General features: G+C 36.2%; 1 protein-coding gene across 5 annotated transcripts in view; it reads right to left on the bottom strand.

The window, feature by feature from the left end:
* Positions 1-4610: 4610 nt before the first annotated feature.
* The window catches only part of SLC39A8 (solute carrier family 39 member 8), a 61616-nt gene continuing 45587 nt past the window's right edge, over positions 4611-20639 (bottom strand). For 4 of the 5 annotated variants that reach the window (XM_040555601.1, XM_040555600.1, XM_040555602.1 and 1 more), the window contains 6 exons: positions 17728-17897; positions 17048-17170; positions 15780-15947; positions 9924-10131; positions 9207-9391; positions 4611-6489 (listed from right to left, as the gene is read on the bottom strand). In XM_040555601.1, coding sequence (XP_040411535.1) covers positions 6343-6489; positions 9207-9391; positions 9924-10131; positions 15780-15947; positions 17048-17170; positions 17728-17897 — 1001 coding nt within the window. In that variant the 3' untranslated portion in view covers positions 4611-6342. Of the gene's footprint in view, positions 6490-7723; positions 7868-9206; positions 9392-9923; positions 10132-15779; positions 15948-17047; positions 17171-17727; positions 17898-20639 lie in introns of all 5 variants that reach the window. The other variant, XR_005819418.1, reaches the window with a different exon arrangement.

Raw genomic sequence — 20639 nt, 5'->3', positions numbered from 1 at the left:
AAGACGTTACACACAGTACAAGTCTGACGGTGCCACATTGGTTTGTAAGACCATAAAACAAACTTGTAGAAGACAGAATCAAAAACATGTATTTTCAAGTACAAAATATGGTATGGTTATATTTCAAAATCTGTTTCGTGCCCCTTGCATACCTCAAGCTCCCTCTTAAGTACAGAAGAAATTTAAGTACTTCAAAGAACAAGATCTTGCTTTATCATCAATAAAAGGCATTACTCTGATATGCTAAGACAAGCAATAATAGATTTAGCTATGATTTGAAGAGCAATAAAATGCAAAAAATGGAGAAGTAATTTTTATGGACTGATTTAAAAAAAGAAAAGAAAGGAGAAAGAAGAAAAAGGACAGGTAACATAATATACCTAATCTAGTTACTTACCAATTCAGCAGAACTTGCAGCTTTAATTTCACTAATGTACCAATCAGGTGAGAAATCGCAAAATCTCTAGTGAATGGAGGACAATTTCTTTGTTGGCACAGAGAACCATGTTTTTTTAAATACAAGAACGTTAATCATGATAAAATCATTTTTTGCACTCGGGTCTGCTGTTTGTAATACGAAATTTCAAGCAAATCACACCATAACTTACTTTTAATGAACACTTAACTATTGCAAATCACTACCAACATTTTTACAGCCAAGAGGGGATCTGTATTATCTAACTAACAGCTTATTACAATGGTCAAGAGCTTCCTAAAGACTGTAAGAAGTATGTGGAAAGTTAGAGATTAAAAGAGACAGTACAAATTCTGTAATAATCTTTACTTGAAGTAATTGTTTTCAGTATATGAAAACCTGAGAAACAATTTCAACATCTCAGTATCACACACAAATTTGATTATCACAAATATAAAAGAAACACTCTAAAAAGGTTTTCATTACAATTAAGTCAGCTTAGTGGAATTCATGGCAAAGACAAAGAAGTACAAATCAGTGATGCAGCAGTAACATTTTGTCTTACAACTTGAAGATGATTTAACATTTTCTAGACAGTATTTTACTGTTGTATTTACTGAGACAAAAACTCTATTAGGTTTTCACCAATGAATTGGAAGAGTGGATTTTAGTGCAGTTTCTGTATCTTTAAGGCCAATGACAAAAAATATTTGGTATTTTCTAACTAAGTATGTTTGACTCATATCAGCTCATTTCATGTTTCTTCTAATTAGATTGGTTTTCTCACCATTTAGTGATAGAGGAATGCCACTGTGCATGCATGGTCTCTTCTCAAGAACCAGTCTATTCAGAAATGACTACTGCTCTCTCTCCAATTGGCTAGCATTAGCTAGATATAGATATAGATTATTTTTTTTTTGTCTCTGATTGTCTATACCGCTACTATTCTAAATAATTAAAAAGCTGTTATAATAACTAAATGCTTTTATTGAAAATGATTAGTAGATGTTATTTTCTTTTTAATAACTAGGGCGTTGCCAAGACCAAACACGTGACTAATTCTGGCAACTTTGTCAGCCCAACTGTATTTTCTCAGCAAACAGAATCATGATGGGCTCCTCCTCAGCACTTACTAAGATGATAAAACAGTAATTTAGAATGGGATAGATGTAACTATCTATATGGGCAACGAAGATGGTGAAGGGCCTAGAGGGGAAGACGTATGAGGAGTGGCTGAGGTCACTGGGCCTGTTCAGCCTGGAGAAGAGGAGGCTGAGGGGGGACCTCATCGCAGTCTACAACTTCCTCGCGAGGGGGAGTGGAGAGGCAGGTGACCTATTCTCCGTTATCACCAGTGACAGGACCTGCGGGAATGGTGTTAAGCTGAGGCAGGGGAAGTTTAGGCTGGACATCAGGAAGAGGTTCTTCACCGAGAGGGTGGTTGCACACTGGAACAGGCTCCCCAGTGGTCACTGCACCAAGCCTGTCTGAATTTAAGAAGCGATTGGACTGTGCACTTAGTCACATGGTCTAAAATTTTGGGTAGACCTGTGCGGTGCCAAGAGTTGGACTTGATGATCCTTATGCGTCCCTTCCAACTCGGGATATTCTATGATTCTAACTGCATTTTAAAATGGAAAAAAAGATGTAGAAGTTGGGGGGGTTGATAAACTTAGAAGAAAGCATAGTGACCGTAATAGGGGCTACAAAACATGTAACTACGCTATCTTCTTCAAAAATATTAGGTTGAAAAAAAAAAAAAAAAAAAGGACAATATATCAGGTACAAAAGAAATGTATTATGGATTAAACCCTAAAAATACAATGTAACCCTGTCTGTCTTTGACAGATGTGTTCTATCTGCTGCTAGCAGACGTGGCTTTCTGTCTAGTTTTCATCTTAACAACCTTTGTCAACTTATCACACCAGTACATTTTGAGTTGAACTGCAAGAGATAGGGAGAGGGGAGTTTCTTCTAGAATATCAGAGAGATAACTTGTGCATCAAGTATTGTAAGAACTGGTAAGCCAGCTACAGTGTTCCTGGAAACTCTGGGATATTTGATAGGGTAAAAGTCAAGAGCTAAAATATGCATTGGGTGCATATGCACACGTGAAATGGTTTGCTGGCACCCACCAATACTTACAGATTAATTGTTTACAAAGTTAGTGTCCTTCTCCTTGTGTATTTCTGGCATCTGAAATAAACACGTGTTTCTAGAGACAGCATTTCTCTATCTTATTTTCTCTTATTCAAGCTTCCATAGGGGGAATTCTGAGCAATTTTGATCCTTTTGGAAATGAACCACAGCATGCATGTCTTCTTGCACCTATCACTTGGGCTGAAAGCTCAGACACCTGAAGCTGGTGCAACACTCTTAAGGGATCAACTACAGCTGACTACTTCACATAACTGTAGAGGGGAGAGGAAGACTCTTTCTCTTGTTATAAGATTTTGTTCTTAGACTTCTGTCTAAGCAATTTTCACCTGGCTTCTACTGGTAGTTGAATTATTATTTTTTTAATTTAAAGGAATCTGAAAGACTTCTCAAATTCTACTCCTTAGCATTATTGTCTAGAGTTAAAAGAAGAACAAACTCAATCCATATTCTCAATTTTCCTACAAGTTGCATGTTTGGAAGAGTTAAACTTGGCTCAACACTCTTTGCCTCTGTAAGTAGCTTCATTAGAATTGCATGTAGTAGAAAAACAGTCACTTAAGACTTTTCTCCCTGGATCTCAGTCTTCTTTAAATTTACATTATCAAGACTCTACAATAAAATGCAAAACAACATGCAAATATGTAAATCTGTTCACCTATCTTCAGGTAAAATCAGTGATTTCTTAAAAAGATTTAAAAAGAATGTTTACAAACGACAATACAGAAATTAGCACACATTTGATTCTCTATGTGCATAAAATAGGAGACATTTACACTGCTGTAATTAGCATAATTGAATGTAACTTTTGCATGTTTAAGTCATCTGTAAACTATGTACATTTGGTTTGGTAGATCTTTTAACTAAAGTAACACAAAGCTTCAAGCCGGATGCAAATCTAGATGGAGCAGCAGGGTAAATACTTCAACATATAGAAGACCACAATGAGTTCCAGACTACTCTTAGCTGAATATTTAATTTAGCTGAAAATTTGAGAACAAATTTTCAGTTTAAGAGGAGCTTTAAATCTTTACTCAGTAAAGATCTCATTGAAATGTCAAAAGCAATAACCCTAAACTTTAAGTACCAATTTAGTTTTTCAATTCATTTTTCCTGAAACCATAGACAGTAATCACGTATTACATTTTTGACAGGTTATCCCACAGACCATTTCACTTTTCTGCATTTATTTTCTTCAAACAACCAGAGGTGCTCTAGGGTTTATCCTTCATCCATATTGTTGCTCTTTATACACTTTTTGCTCCAAAATCAATTGCTATTCCCTCCTTAGACTGTTTTATAGGTGTGTTGTTTTTTTCCTCTCTGACTTTAGTGAAATTTACTAAATTGTGTCTTGAGTCATGATCCACATCATGAAAAAGAGAGAAAAATATGACAGTGATCTAAGAAGTGCTAACAGAGAATAGTTTCCCAAGTGTATGTTAGCCAGATAATTAGATCTATGGAAACGACAAATACAAAAGCAGATGAGAGCCCTCTGAAGTACGTTATATACTGAATTTGCACCACTGTTGAAAAGAAGGCTGAAGAGATGGCAGAACATAAGATGAACAGTGTTACATATAACATCAACATTAAAAGGAATATCAAAATCTCTCTCTCAACTGATTTCCAAACTTTTAGGGAGTAACTTACTGCAGTCTTATCTGTCACCAAACAGCAATGTTTTGAGTATTTGCTCATGCTTCTTCCTCCCTGAATGCAACAGCAAAATCGAGGAAATCACTGGCAGGCCTAGAATTGGAATTGATTCATTTTATATGTATTGGACAAACATTTTACTGAAGTTCATACAGACAAACCAAGTTTTAGAGAAATCAAAAAGCTTTCTTATCTACTAAATATTCCACTAGCAGGAGCAGCATTTTGGTTTGTAACTAAAACACTAGCCTGAATATCAGGGGTTGTTCCATCTCTAATCTGCTCTATGATCTAAAAGTAGTTTATTGCAATATGTTTTTCTCATTTTTCCTTTCTTAGGGAGATGATAAAAATCAAGTCTCCCTTGCAAATTTTTGGATTTAAGGTTTAAACGTTCCATGCCAACATATTATTATAATAACCTGATGAACTAGGAATAATCAAATAACTTTTAAAAGTTACTGAGCATTCATAGTTACTACAATACATTCTTGGGACACGAGTAGCATTTACAAGCAGCTTATATCCAAGGAATCAACAAAAGAAAGGATTGAAGGAAAGAATATGGAGTGTGTGGACTCTTCTTCACAGAAACTCAGAGGGCATAAGGTGACTAATAAATGTTTTTCCATATAGTAAATAACATAGATTACTATAATTACATATTAAAGATTATAACACATTTTAAATTAAGTATCATTTACTATTCCTGTGTAGTTTGCCTTTAAAAAATGCCTTTTTTTTAATCAAGGCACTTAGAAAGTTATTTTTTCTAACATAATTACAGATAAGATTCAAATAAAAATTTAAATAAATCATTTACCTTATAGAAAATATATTTTAATAGTGAAATAAAAAATAAAGGTTTTGTCCCTTTTGACTGGCAAGAAATACGTTAAGAAACTGTATATTCCTTGAAGTTGTAAAGCTTCCATAAAAAACAATGCAAATAAAAGTAATTGACTACAGAATAGTAACACTTCTTTCAAAACTTAGCAGTGACTGAAATAGGATATATTTGCATGAATTTCCTTGCACACATCTTACAACAGCACAGTAGCTAAATTGTTTATTTCAGAAGAATTCAAACATATAAGCATGACTTCAGAAAGTTCATATGCAACAGACTGCAATAAAAGTTTGTATATTTTAGTAACGCTTAACTTTCACCCAACTGCACACGAGAAAACTATTGAAATTACAAAAAAAAGCTTCCTGGAATGTTGATTTTTAGCATTTTTTCCTTTAAGTTCCGCTTTGTACAACTAACAATACATTCTTTCAAAATTTTAACCCAAAATACTGATTTTTTTTTAAGAGGAATATCTGTGGAACTTGTATATAAAACAAGATTGTTTTCATAGAATATAAAATACTTGAAAAATTTTTAAATACTCAATGTTTCTGAAACATTATGGAGTTGATAAATTGTCATAATTTTAACACAGGTTCCCTCTAATTAAAAAAAGTGGTTCTCAAAATAAATCAACAATTCCCTAGTGCACACATAAAGAGAAAAGATCAAAAGCAGTAACTGGTATCTTTCCTTCCAGTGTTAATTAGTAATTAAAAATCTTAGCTTCATTAGTACCTACTTTGAAATAGTTTGATTTTTTTTTTTTTGATGGGGGAAGGGAATATTACACAGGCAAATCCTGCAACAGAAGTCATGAAAATTAACCAGCTTTGAAACTGCTTGCTTTCATCACAGTTTAAAAAGAGACTTCATTATTTTCTTTCAAGTGAGAATCTTCCTTGAAGACCTCAGCTTTCATTTGGTCTGAGTTGTATGTACTTGCATGTACTGCCTACTTCTACTGGCCAAGTAACACCCTTTCTCTGTAACAGTTCGGGTATGTCTGATAATTTTAAGTAGAAACACAAATACGAGAATTGGTTCCTTAGTAGAGTGTAAAAGTCAACAGCTCCTAGTATTTGGATTAATTGAAAGTCCTAAAAGAATTTCCTGAATTTGGAATGGGGAAATAAGACTTGTCAATGTTTCAAAACCAAGAAGATTGAATAAATGTCCCTTTATGGATTTCAAGTGTCTTCCATTCGTAGTTTATTTGATGCCTTCAATACCGATTCCATTTTCACTTCCATTATCACAGCTGAATATTTCCTGCGTACAAGGTAATCAACAGTATAGCAGCAAACCCCGTTAGTAAACCAGCATTCTGAATAAGGAAGAATGTAAGATCCATCTTTCTTCCTGTCACTTTCTCTCTCAGCATATCATTCATCTCTGGGAACTGGAAAAAGGCATAATTTTAGGTAAGTATTGCCATCTTGTGGTAGCGTGTGTAACTTAAGAGTATTTAACAACAAACATTGCTGCTTTGAACTGAGTATTAGAACTAACAGAGGGTGAAGGCAGTCACAGAACAAGTCACCCTAGTTATCCTGAAAACTATTTCATCAAGAATGGAATATTGAAATGGTGTTTTGCATTCCTCTGCTGTGATATCACCTTTTTGGCTCTCATGTAGATTTCCTCTTTTTAATTTGGGTCCAATTGTTGGTCTCTATGTTGCTAGGAGCAGCTGCCCTTGTATTGCTAAATATTGTGTTTCTTTCTTCACTAACACAGACAGAGAAATCCTCAATCAGGAAATGGAAGACTAGGATTCTTCCACTTTATTTATAAGCAAAAGAGGTGAAGCTGAAAACACAAACAGCCCCTCAGAAATAAGAAACCTGTTACAAATAGAAGGTCTGTTGGGCTGATGAGGTAGTGATAAAGCAAGGAAGAAAGAACAGGAATGTTGTGAAACTGGTAGCAATATATGCAATATTACGTTAGGGTGTGATGAAGGGATTCTTCATTCCATAACAGGTGTCATAATGGCACCATAATAGCAAAGGATGACTGTTAATTGCAGGAACAAAGCTACTTCCTCTGAGAGCCAATGGAGGTGGTGGCAGATGAGCACTGGTGATAAAAGTGCCCATTAGCATGGGGCAATTCAGGGTATGTGTTTGTGGCAGATAAAATCAACTGTAGTTGACTTTGACAAACATAAGTAAGCTTTAAACTCTTCTCCTGTTGTGGCGAGAGTAGTATAGCCAGTGTGCAACAGACTCTAAAGTTCAGTCTCAGTTAGAAGCCTTCTGTCTGAATGACTCAGAAGCTTTATCTTTGATCTCATAAGACAAAAAGAACTGTTGAAGCCAATGCAATTCTTGAAGAACAGATTAAGGTAAGTGGGAAGTGGCCAAATCTTCCCAGAAATCATTCCACAGCTCTGTGATCCTCTTGCACAAGAGACAAAGACAACAACAAACCAGATTAGCTTCATGCCATACAGCAAGGCTCATGTGTGCTCACACACCTCAGTGTACACATTCTCACATACCCACAGCTTCATCACATGGTTATCTTACTGACACAGAGGCTGGACTGCACCAGGAGTCCAGGAGAAAAAGGGAGGAAAAAAGAACAGCTAAAAGAAAAGAAAAGGGAAAGGACATTCTAATTAATCCTACCTGCTTCTACAAGCAGACCAGAAGCGCGTGAAAATCATAACAGAAAGTGGAAAGGCAAATCTCTGTACAGAGCACTTGCAAACCCTATTTCAGACTTCTCAGGGGGAGAAAAGTTGAGACAGGTAGCTGATTCAATCGAAAAACCTAGAAAAAGAGAGAGATGCAGGAGAGGAGACAGATGGTGGAAGGGAGGGGAGAGAGAGAGAGAGAGTGCAGAACAACAGATACAAAGAAAAGAATGTTACCTACTTTGATGGATTTAATTAGAACAATTTTACGATGAGCCACTCTAAATTTATGCCATGAATTTTGCACATCGTAGTTGAGTGCACTACTATTCGTTATAAGAGAGTGAAAGCAAGTGAACAGCATTAGCAATTAAGGTACTGCAAATTTGTAAAAGAAGCTATTTATATTGTTCATTTAACTCTAAGATTACTACTTATGAAATCCTATGTTATTACCTTAACTACATTAGTATTTAATGTTATAGTCTTTATAACCATGTAAGAGTTCTTAAATGCAAGTAGAACCAAACTGGGGTCTCAAATCTTTTCAAATTCAGGCCTCACTCTGGTTCTACACTCAGATGGATTCTAATATGACAGGTGGAGACTTTTTTTTTTTTTTTTTTTTTTTTTTACAGATTTATCTGCTCTTACAACACTTGAATTAAACATAATAAAGCTTTAAACTCTTGTAAATTCTCTTTCGTTTTGAGATAAAACATCATTGTAAGGAATTTATAGAATATTGCTGACTGCCTGGTGAAGCCAGATTAAATTCCCAACATCTAAACCTGATCTAGAACTTAGCACTATTTCTTTGCCTTATGTTTTCTAATATACTTTCAAAAAAAATATTCTGTTTTGAATAGCATTCAACAGATCACTTAAAAAAAAAAAAAAAAGGCTGGACAAAGAAACTGGGGCTGGTACTGTTTAATTTAAACTGTATTGGAGTTTAAGTCAGGGTTTTCACCTAAACAACTCCAAAATTATTGCTGAAGTTACATAACATATTCCATTCAACTCTTAAAGAATATTTAGTTTAATTTATTTACTTACTTTTTCTGCTTTTCTTTTAGAAGATGATTTTTGAAAAGACAAATGATTCATTTAATAACAATAATGTGAGATGCTGTCACTTTTTAAAATGCTGAAACAAAATATTTAAACACTTTTCACTCTTCAGTGAAACCAGCCCAAACTCATGAAAAGCTTCTCTTTCTTTAAAACTCATTTTCAGCAATAATCTGACCAGCCCTAGTTGTGAAATCAAAGGCTTTCACATTTAATGAATAAGCATAATTACTTGTGCACCTTCATTAAGGTTATAATTGATTATTTAACATCTAATAATAAGACGTAGATGACTCTGGCAGGAGAGGGACAAAAATATTAAATTCCACCAGAGAGACTGTTACTGCAGTCCTTACTTTCTTGCAGAAAACTAAATAATTGAAAATGAAATTCCTTCTCACCATATCTGCCAGAGAGATATACAGGAACATTCCACCAGCTACTGCAAAGATGATGTTAGGAGCAAAGTTGTTGCCTACTAATATACCGAAAGCCATCCCAATATAACAGGAACATGCAGACAGAAAGTTGAAAAACAGAGCCTGCCGAGTACTCATTCCTGCACTAAGCAAGATGACAAAATCCCCTAAAAAGAGAGAAAAGAGAAAGAAAAAATGAGAAAACCATCTTCAGCAAATGATATTATGATTATTTTTTGATTTCAATGGAAGTCTAAAGAAAAAGACATTATTTGTATACAGCTTATATCCCACTGCTGGTTTTCCTCATTCAAGTAAATGATGAGCATTTCCCTTCAACAATAAGATAACTGAAACATTCTAAAGCAAGTAGGTGATGCACAACATAGCTAAGAGCTTGAGAACACAGGACTACCCATAATGAGAAAATTTAATTAAAAAAACACATACAAAGGCATGTATGAACAGGGCAATTAATACCTATCTAATATACATTCCTAGTTTCCATCCATCTGCACTCAGGAACTTCTTGGGCTACATGTCTATTATGGTACTTGATAACTTTTTGATGAGTGCTTTTTCTATTAGTCTAAACTTCTTTTCAATCCATGCCAAGTTTCTGCAAGCATAACAGCAGTAATTTCTCCTCCTACAGCAGTAATTTCTATCAAAAACAACATATTGAATTAAGTTCCTTACCCAGCTCATGAGGAAACTCTTCACACAAGATGGCTATGGAGGTACTCAGCCCTTGAAACAGAGACAAAGTGAAAGAAGCACCAATTGCCAAACCATCTATGAAATTATGTACGGCATCACTCAGTGTTACCATCCAAGCAATAGTTCCAATCGTTGACAGTGGGTGCCCACCGAGACATTTACATAAGTTGCCTTGGGTTGCTTCCTCCTGGAAAAACAACACAATAAAGCAATTACATAAAACACTGAATAAAGAAGTCAATGAAACACAATTCTGGCTTTAATCAAATGCTGAGTATAAAATAAAGCACAATTACATGAAGAAAACAAATTGCTTGGTCCAAGAGGCAGACGGCACAGGTAGCAGCAGCAAATATTTTCTGTTTCAACAACTGAAAAGTGAAGGGCCCAGTCAACTTCTCACTACAAAGCTTTATCTGAATGCCCTTCAGCTGAGACAGAAAGCAATTCAGACCACAATGTCTGAATGTCTCTCTGGCAGTGTCTCTCCCACATTAAGAGACTGCCAAGGATTGATAAGGCTCCTCACAGCCTCCTCAGCCACCTCTATTAAGCATGTACAGTGGGGAGGATTTGATCATTGTGATTGACAGCATCGTACTTCCTACCTGAAACAGACCTGGATAAAGTACTTGCTGCCTGTATGTACATCATGCTCGTAAAGACACAGCCACCACCACAGCAACAGACACCTACGTGGGAATCCAGACACACATCCAGGTAGCCCTCTAATTTTATTTCTTATTTTGAGCAGTGACAGTTAAGTCCAGCTAGTGAAATCAGTTTTTACAAAGCGCATGTTTAAGAAGAACAGCAGTGGCTAGTTCTGACTGTGCGAGTTGAGGGCTCAGAGCACAACTAGAACTGGCTAATATAAAACTGCAATGCACAATCATGCCAAGGCTCTCAATAATTCCTACCAGACGTGGAGGTAATTTATACATCCGGTGTCATGAAATAATGAGAAATTTGACAAAGATAAAAGGAACTGCCATTTCAGCTGGGAGTACAAACTAATTTCCACTATAAAAATCCTAATGTTCCATTCTGATAAATTTCTGTACACACATATGTTGTAGTTAGATTATATTTGCAAGCATAATAGCATTGGGAAAAAAAATACAAAAAAGGATTTGCATATAAGGCATTAACTACTGTTTACTACCAGAATACATAAATAGTAATATATATCTATTTACCCAGACATATTTAAACACCTTTCTTCTTGTAAGAGAAGGGTGTAGAGGAATACCTCTTTCCTTTCTATCAATGGGTCAAAAAGATAATTCCAAGAAAATTTTCCAAGGAACACCGGAAATGGCTTCAGCTTTGTCATATCAAATGCAAATGCTACCAGACAACTGAAGTTTGAACTTTAAGGAAATATAACGATTAATAAACGGTCACAAAATCTGTAATGACAGAGCAACGAGATCCGTCTCACGCTTTGCTCACCGGACTCTTATCTGACATAATATATACTTGTATGTTGGAGCTGCCTTGGTACAGGACAAAAGTTCACATTAGGGATTTCCCAGTCTGAAGTCTATTACATTACTTGGAATCTGTAGCTAGTAAATCCATGGTTAAGTAGTGGCACAATTGCCATAAAACACAGTTATAATTCCTATTCAGTACATAAGAAGTCATAGATTTGTACTTCTATGATTTTATATTAAAAATATCATAAAAACATTCAGAGTTTCCCTGCAAATTCAAACACAGTGGAAACAATATGTATACCTGCATTTTTCTGAGTGCTGTAAAGGCATAACAGGCTTAGCCATAGAATTATGTAAAGGACTCATTTTCTTCTACCAGTTGCACGGGTGAGAATTCCAGTGAAACTCTGAATCATTGCATATGTATGACAAAGATAAAAATCCGATCAAGGATTTTTTTGTTTAAATAAATAATTTACAAATATACATGTTGAACCTTCCATGTCTCTACGAAGAAAAATGAAGATTGAGTAAGAAGATGATGTTAAGAAGTATCTGTTGAACCCATCAAGATCAGAACTGACCAGACTGGGTTTGGGTTATCTATGGTTTTGGTTGTTGGTTTGTTGTGTTGTTTTTGGTTTTAAGTAACTGCAATTAAATAAGGAAAACAGTATTGATTTACTTCTAAAACTACTTTCTTGATACAGTATTTCAAACTTTAGAGAAAATTGTAGCTTAAAAACTAGGAATCAGATTCTGAGAGGCTTCTATCATATGTATACAAATCTAACAGCCATTTACTGTGTAGCTTTATGGTATAATAAATAATTCTTCCCTGTAATCTACCTTAGATAATGTTGCGACTTCTTTTGGAAATCATATAAAGTACAAGGACATTGCTTGTCTGCGTTTACATTCTGAACTTTACTAGATCATATGCCCAACAGAAATAGATGAATGACTAATACATATTCTTAATGCTCAAGATAAGGCAGACTACTGATAAATTTACCTTACAAATATATAGAATTCTGAGGCAAAAATGAACAATGCCTGGCTCTACTGGACTGTTTCCTCTTTGTCATGGTACTGTACTGGGTCTGGCTGGAATAAAACATTGTGCTCTTCGCTTGTAGCTAGAACAGCCCTGATAGCACACCAACGTTTTTTCTATTGCTGAGCAGTGTTGGCACAGCATCAAGACTTTCTCCAACCCCCCCAAAGTCAGTAGGTGGGGAGGGGACACCACCAGGCATCTGACCTAAACCGACCAAAGGGATGTTCCACACCCTAGGGTGTTACACTCGTCAATAAAAGCTGGGAAAGTAAAAGGGGTGGGCTTTCATTATGAAAACATCTGTGCTCCCAAAAAACTGCAACATGTACTGAGGCCTGCTTCCCAAGATGTGGCTGAACATCGCCTGCTAATGGGAAGCAGAAAATAATTGTTTTCTCTGTCTTTGCTTCCACATAGCTTTTTTTTTTTTTTCCCCTCTTTCTTTTCCCTTTAATTAAATTATCCTTATCTCAACTTGTGAGCCCTTTTTTCCCATCCTTTGAGGAGAGGGAGTGCAAGAGTGACGTGGTAGAGTTCAGTTGGCCATCAGTGTGAAACCACCACAGGTACTTCAGGAGATGTTACAGGAGAGATGCCAGCTAAGGAGTTCTGGAACACTCAACTGGTCTATCAGGTCAGATTTTTATTAATTACTACTGCAGTTCTGTATTATTTGCATCACCACAATTGATGGTAAAACAAAGATAACCTTGGTATTTTTGCTCTTCTGAACATAATTTTTTCTTTAAAAGCAATGGCTTCTCCTTTGTTCCCAAATGTAAGAGAAATGATAGAGACACTTCTCTTATTTCATCTTATGTTATTACCTCAGGGTACCGTTGCTCTTCCTAATACATCTGTGACTCCCTCAGACAAGAACAAGCACCCCAATCTGTTAAATGCTTGCAGAGAAGAAAGTTTATATTCTGCACATCAGTGGAAAACCCAATAGGAGTTAGGACAGAGCAACTCCACCCTGTTCATAACATTTTCCTTCATACAGGCAAAAGAGTAAGTACTGGAATGAAAGTTTTGCTCTTGAAAAAACTAAAAGATAAACAGGTGTCTTTTGGTGTTCTCTGGGAATGTCCCCAGGAAAAAGAAGGAACCCTGACACTGCCCCTAGGGCATGAATAAAGGCCACCATGAAGTTTTATTATACAACTCTAACATTGTGTGCTTGGGACTACAGGCATTTTCAGCAATTTGTCTCTGAAGTAACTTTTCTTAAAAGTTACTGTTGTCAAGCTGTTTAATTTTAATGTGTAGTAGGTACAAATTCTGGGTCAGCACAAAAGGGGTTTCCGAGGTTGCAATTACTGCTGCAAGTGAAATTTAAAAGTATGCAACTAATTAAACATTTACATTTACTCTGACAGGCATTAAAAGAGAAAAGAAGATTGCATCTCCATGGTTGAAAACAGCTAGCACACTCTTGCACGGACTCCAGCCTCCACCCTTAAAGCCTACATGATGCTTTCTGTCTTCACTGTCGTTGCCCTCTTTACTGAGCTTTAAATTACGAGGACACGTTAAAATTCTATTATGTATATCTTGACTAACCCCAAATGGATCCCTCATAAATATCAAATGTGTGTAAAACTTAATTCATACCTACCCTCTTAGCACTACCCTAACTCCTCCCTGGTGACTCTGAAGGGTATGCTGGCCCCTTTAAACCTGCCTGAAGGAGGAAAAAATGTAATGACAGCTTTTCTTTGCTACCTCCCATATCAACAGTGGGTTATCTGCCACACTGGGATTTATTGTACAGCTATCTTCCTTCCAGCCACTCTTGGCTCCAGAGTGAATTTTACTGTGCTACATTCAGAAGACTTTAATATAACATATTCTCTTTCTAGCTCTGGAGAAATGGAAAGCAAGAAAGAATGGAAAGCATGAATTTTCATAAATGCAATACTTATAGAGGAAGAACCATTGTGAAATTTTAAGTTCTTAAAGTCAAGACTGCATGCAAAAGGAAATATATGAGTATTCCACAAAGGATCTTGGAATGACCTACATAATTTATGATCATGAGCACTATAAGTAACCTAGTTGCTATAAATAAATACTAGATAGCCACACTTTATTATTATAATATATGTGATATGATTGTGTTATCTTTATGTTACATGTAAGGACATGGCTGGCCAAAATGCAATAATGGAACAAGTCCAGATAAAACTTCTGGTAAACAGGGCAGAAATATAATACCTGTGCTACTAGAAAGGACCATCTCCACAGACGGTGGAGGTTTTGTATGTGTGTACGTGTTCTAAATCTACAAAATACAGTTTATGGATACTCAAAATGCAATTTTCCTTTCGGTGCCCATGCAATTTTAGCTATCACCCCTGTTTCTCCTAATCTTTACAACAACCAGTATCCACTGCACTCCGTAACATTTCTAAAGTAAGGACAAGTACAATTTTGGTACTTTAAACTGTGTGTATCAAGTGTCCTGTGAGCCTGCAGGGTCAATGCAGAACTCCCATATTCTCTATTTGAGAATTAGGGCCTTTGTCCTGCTTCCTCTCCTGCTCCTCAACACTCCCCCACAAACAACTTTCTGGGTGAAGAGCACAGGTAGTAAAACAGAAATCTTTACTGCGAAAAATCTTCCTTAGCCATCAGATAATTATTTCTATGTTTTTCCATTTTGTTTTTGTTTGTTTGTTGTTTTTAAACAAGGGACAGGGAAAAGAGTAAAGAAGCACACCAACTTTTTCTTCCCATTTCCATTTTCTTTTCTGACAGAAGGAGGTTGTATTTGTAGTAGAGCAACAAACACAAATACAGAGAACAAATTGGAAAGAGGATATTACTTAAACCAGGAGGAACAGCCACTGTCTCAACCTATTACTTCTGTAATTCCCAGCATGTCCAAGTACATTGGACTAGCACAACCAGTGATCACAATATATTGCTTACTGTATCAGTTTTCCTCATTACTCATAGATTCAAAGGAACCAGGTTCTCCAACTTAAGGCTGGATGTAGTCAGGAACACAATATGGATCATGTAACATTAAAACACACTATCACACCCTTTAAACAAAACAATAACAACAAAATAAAAATTAACAGATTAAATATTTATCTCTGTCCTCCCCATCCCTACGCTGATAACTACTAGCTCTTATAGTTGTTCAGCAATCGAATCCAGCATTCAGATTTTGTAAGCTTGCCCAAAAGTAACACAGTTTTTCATAGGGCTCAAGCAAATTTACAAAAACTTGACGAAAGTAATAAAAATTCATATTAACCCTTCCCCAGATATGCTTATATAATAGGCAGGAATAAAATAAACAAACAGACACAAGTTTCATACCTGTGCTGAGACCACACTGATGCTGTCAAAACCAAGATTTCCATTGTTCTCTATGACGGCTGAGTTTGCGTAACAGGTCACCCCATTGCTGGATGATGGTGGTTTGTGTGGGTTAGCCTTATCCTGACATTGATTCTGTTCACCATTTCCTAAGTCATTATGGCCAGTCTAGGCGACAAATAAACAAACAAGTAGCTCATTAAAGCAAAAGCAAAATAATAAATAAATAAATAAATAAATAAAAATAAGAAATGCAGACCAAAAAGGAAAATGCAGGGAGTGTCATATTCATGCTGCATTTCTTTCAACACCAAGTAAATGTTTAAATAGCAATAAACATTTTAATACTTAAATCTTTTAATGAACTTCAAAGTTACCTAAGTTCCCCTCCTATCTAAGCATCTCTTCCTTTCAGCTGATTAGAATACTTGTTGGGATTTTCCATTTTTATACCTTTCTATAGAACAGTTGAATCTTCATAATCTTCAATACGAGGACCAGCTTGGGAGGGTCCAGCTAAGTGAGGTAAGAGACCAGCTAAGTGAGATAAGAGTAGGAACACAGGACAGTTTTCTTGGCAAGACAAGAGTAGAGAGTTCCAGAAAGTTTGAGAGGCCTTTGTCTGAGACAAACTCAGTCTCACTCATGTGAGCACACCGCAAAAAAGTCCTCTGACGTATGAGTCCTGGTTTAAGCAGCGCCAATTATCCATATTGCGCAATATGGATAATTGCAGGGTCACTAAAGCAGGTCTGCGTACCAGAGCATGGGGAAACAAAGCGCTAGTTACTGCAGGTGAGATTTGGGCACTGTCAGTCCTGGTAAATTACACTTTACAGATGAATAAGAAGATATACATGTCACATAAATTTCTCCTGTCCGTATGGGAGCTTCAGTGGCAGACTCCCATTCTCTTCAGCTTTTACATATTTCCACTTTTTTCTGATATGTTTAGCTAGCACAGGGAAGATTCGGCCCTTGAGAGCAGCTAGAGCATATGCTAGTGACAGCAGACCACACTCACATCTGGATTCTATTCCCAGCTCTGCCTGTAACTCCCTCAAAAAAGTGAAATTGCTTTCCCTCTCCATATGGATTTTAAACAGATGTATGAGAACACTTGGTAAGGCTGAAATCCTCAGGAAAAAAAAAAAAAGAAAGAAAAAAAAGAAAAAAATTCCAACATTTTATTAAACTATCAAGAATCTCATAAAATGTATCAGGTACTTTATGGTAAGGCTTGTACTGTTAGTGATGCCTTTCATTACCTGGTTATAGATCTTCAATATCACTTTCAGAATCCTTTCCACAAAGAAGAGAATATAGAATCCACCAAACACAGCAACAGCTTTCTCAATATAGTTATCTACTTTGGGGTCAAATCCAAATGCCTAACATTGAAGACAAAAGCAGTGTGAATTAGTCTGTAATCTTAGTACATTTCCATAAAAACAAATTCCCTGACCACACACAAATACTCCTCAGAAGTACAGACTGTCTACCAGCCAGGAGTTTCAATGAGGCTGAAGTTATGAAAGATCCTGACCCTGACAGATTTGTTTCTTTTTTTTTTTTTTTTTAACTTAGCTTAAATGTCAGCAGTGTTTTAATACAGTAGAATTTTACATGCAGAACATAGTAATTATTGCAAAGCAGAAAGTCTACACTGTAGCCCATTAAAACTCACTAGAATTTTACCCAATGTGTTCCTCTTTCTGTCTAGAGGCAAAATAGCCCTTAGCCTTTCCCATCTCACAGCTACACGTGGAACTTGTAGCTCACTCAGCTCACCCAGACAGAAAGAGGTGGCAGCTAGTGGCACTAGTGGCCACCTACAATTCTTTGGGGATTACAACCCACACACTCAGATCTCCACTGGAGTAAGCTTCTGGAATTAATACACGTTAGAAACGATTTTACAAAACAAATAACAATTCCCGTTGCTTACCTCTGGAATGAGCTGGAAAATTGCATTAGAAAAGAGAGTACCGATGGCCAAGCCCACAAAGTAGGTTAGAATCTTGGGGAAGTATGACTTTTTTAAGAGAGGAGTTAAAATCAATCCCAGGAGTGATGCCAAGTTAATGATAGTCACAGCCAGGAACCCAAATCCCCAAACTGTGGATAAACAAACAGAAATATAAAATATTTTAGTATAAAATCCACTTAAGGCTGCTTTTGATTTTTCTAACATCTGAATTGGCATGGAATTGAGAAAAATAATTTTTTCCTTACTTGAAATTATACTTTACAAATATAAAACCTTAAATACGCACTGATATTTAAGACACATACCCACAGAGGGGAAATATGCAGAAATACTGTTTGGGACCACATACAAGCCCAGTTTCAGTTTTTAATATCTAGATAGACAGATAGTCTATCTGCTGCTAGTATAAATCATCTCTCTCTACAGTCAGTGAAGATTGAAAACTAAAGCTTAAGCCAATATTCAAGGTAGCTATAGCTTAGGCTTAAGACAAATCTTGTTACTGATCTCAGGGTTGCAGGTCCAATCGTCATTTACTGCTGAGCAACTCCAAGACACACAGTTTGCTGTCTTGGCTGTCCTACACCCAAAAATCCTTCCTGATAAAGGATGACTCCTTCAAATCATCCTGAGGTGGTAACTTTCTGTTCCTATCACTCCTCCTCTTCCTACAGTTCAAAGTACTGCTGCTTTGTTGAAAACACTGCCCATCACTACTTATCACACATACGAAGTGGAAGATAGCTGACAGTAGAGACTATTACAGCAGAAAAATGAAAACATACAAAAGAGAGGTTCTGGGTTCAAAAAGATGGGCACAAAGGAGGAATGTTTTTATTTATTTATTTATTTATTATAGAAGTAGCATATGCACCTAGTTTGGCCATAATTTAGCTTCTTTCACCATAAGCATTGTCTCAGATTTTCAGAGTTCAGACACCAGGATTTATATGAAGCCATATCGTAATTATTCTGGCATCTGAACTACAGGTTCTGAGAGTTTTGTTGTTGTTGTTTACAAGCATCAAAAAGTTTTGCCTCTGTGCACGTCCACTGTTTTACCCAGTTACATCTCAAATCCCTGTAAGTACAAAAAAGCTTTAAAGGTTGCACTGAAAAAGTCTACAACACTGCCTCAAGTGAGGCCACAGAATCACAAAGATATCCACATAGACAGGTTGTCTATAAAAATCCAACACAAATTAAAACCAAAGCCAACAGTGTTGGATATATGAGAAAATCCAAAAAGTTGCATCCATGTAATAGCCTCATTATCAGTTTTGCCATATGTACATAGAGAAGTTACCGTAAATTCCTTTCTGCGTAGCAGAAACAGATCAGATTGCAATCTGCAGCCCATCTTTCCTGTAACATGTTGTCAGCAAACACGCTAAACCAGATTCATCACCTGCAACGGGGATTGCTATGCTTTGTTTGCACAGGGACACAATTTTCATTTGTGATGAATTTTATATTGTGTCAAGAACAGGAAGAACAGAAAGCATTAGAAGCATTTAAAGCATTTGCAAGAGGTGTGTCAATGCCAACCAAAACATTCACTTGCCATTTCTGAGAGACAGAGAGAGGAAGAAAAACATACAACTAGATATGGTTAGATTCACTAAGCTACGCAGGAGCATAACTTCCATTACAATAAAAGATAATTACGCTTGTGAATGCATTTTTGAAATCAAGTCTACAGTAAACAAATGGGGTTCCAGCGTCATCATGAGTCACAGAGGATGTTTGCAGTTAGGGATTACCATAGAAGCAGGAGGCTCTCAGTTTAACATACAGATAACTCCTACACATTTATCCTGTGCAAAATACATGTTTGAAATTGAGTTAAAATACATGTGTGTGTGTATGTGTGTGTATATATATATAAAAATAGTTAGTGTATAAGCCCAAATTACCTTGCCACAGACACAGGAAATTAGAACAAGTTTCAAAAATTATGATTAAAAACCCCCTACTACTACTTATTACTTTCTACAACAAAAGACAAAGAGGACAAATTCGCAAATGGTACATATAAATCAGTGGGCGACAAAAATGATAGGAGAATGGAGCTTTAAAGCAAGCACAGAAAAACAGGTTATTGCCAAATGCCGAGAGAAGTTCTCACAATAGTACTTGCTTTACTAACAACGGTGTAACATTCATGCCGGTACTCTTTGTTCAGAACAGCAGCACGTACTGGGACACTTAACTTGAAGTACATGCTATAATTGATACACCTTTCATCGTTTTGTATGCTTAATGCAGTGGAACATGTCCCAGTGTACTAAAGGACCTATGTTTGCAAATAAAGATGTAATCCACTGGTATGTAGTACCCCCTTTTGTCACAACAACAGCAACAAAAAAAAGTCTTTCTTCTTCCTAATTTATCAGAGATTAGTGAGGCCAGAAGGCAGATGCATTTTATTTTTAAAAATCTGATCTAATCTGGATGGCTCAGTCCTTGGGATTTTGCATATTGATATTTTATTTCTTATTTATTTACCCAAAGTGGAAGAAAAAGGAAGAACTAAACTACATAATCAAATAACATCAGATAATGAAGGAATAAATTGTTATCCATCCTAGGCATTCCACAGACCCTGCAGTAAGCCTCAGTAGTATGGGGACTAGTTTAAACTAATAAATCTTTTAAAGGAATAAAATAAACCTAAGATCTTTCTTATATGTTCTCCAGGAGGTTGTTGTTGACCTGAACTGCAATTGCAAATAGTAATGTTTAAAAAAAATGATTACCCCAATTATACAATTATGGGAATTGGTGCTGCAAGAAAAATACCACAAATAGAAAACAAACAAACAAATGAAAGTGATACAATTCCAAGATAACCAATGCTGCCAAAGTTG

The sequence above is a fragment of the Cygnus olor genome, chromosome 4 (assembly GCF_009769625.2).
Source record: "Cygnus olor isolate bCygOlo1 chromosome 4, bCygOlo1.pri.v2, whole genome shotgun sequence".
NCBI lineage: Eukaryota > Metazoa > Chordata > Aves > Anseriformes > Anatidae > Cygnus > Cygnus olor.
Note: the sequence above shows the minus strand (reverse complement) of the source record. Positions and strands in the feature narration are given on the sequence as shown.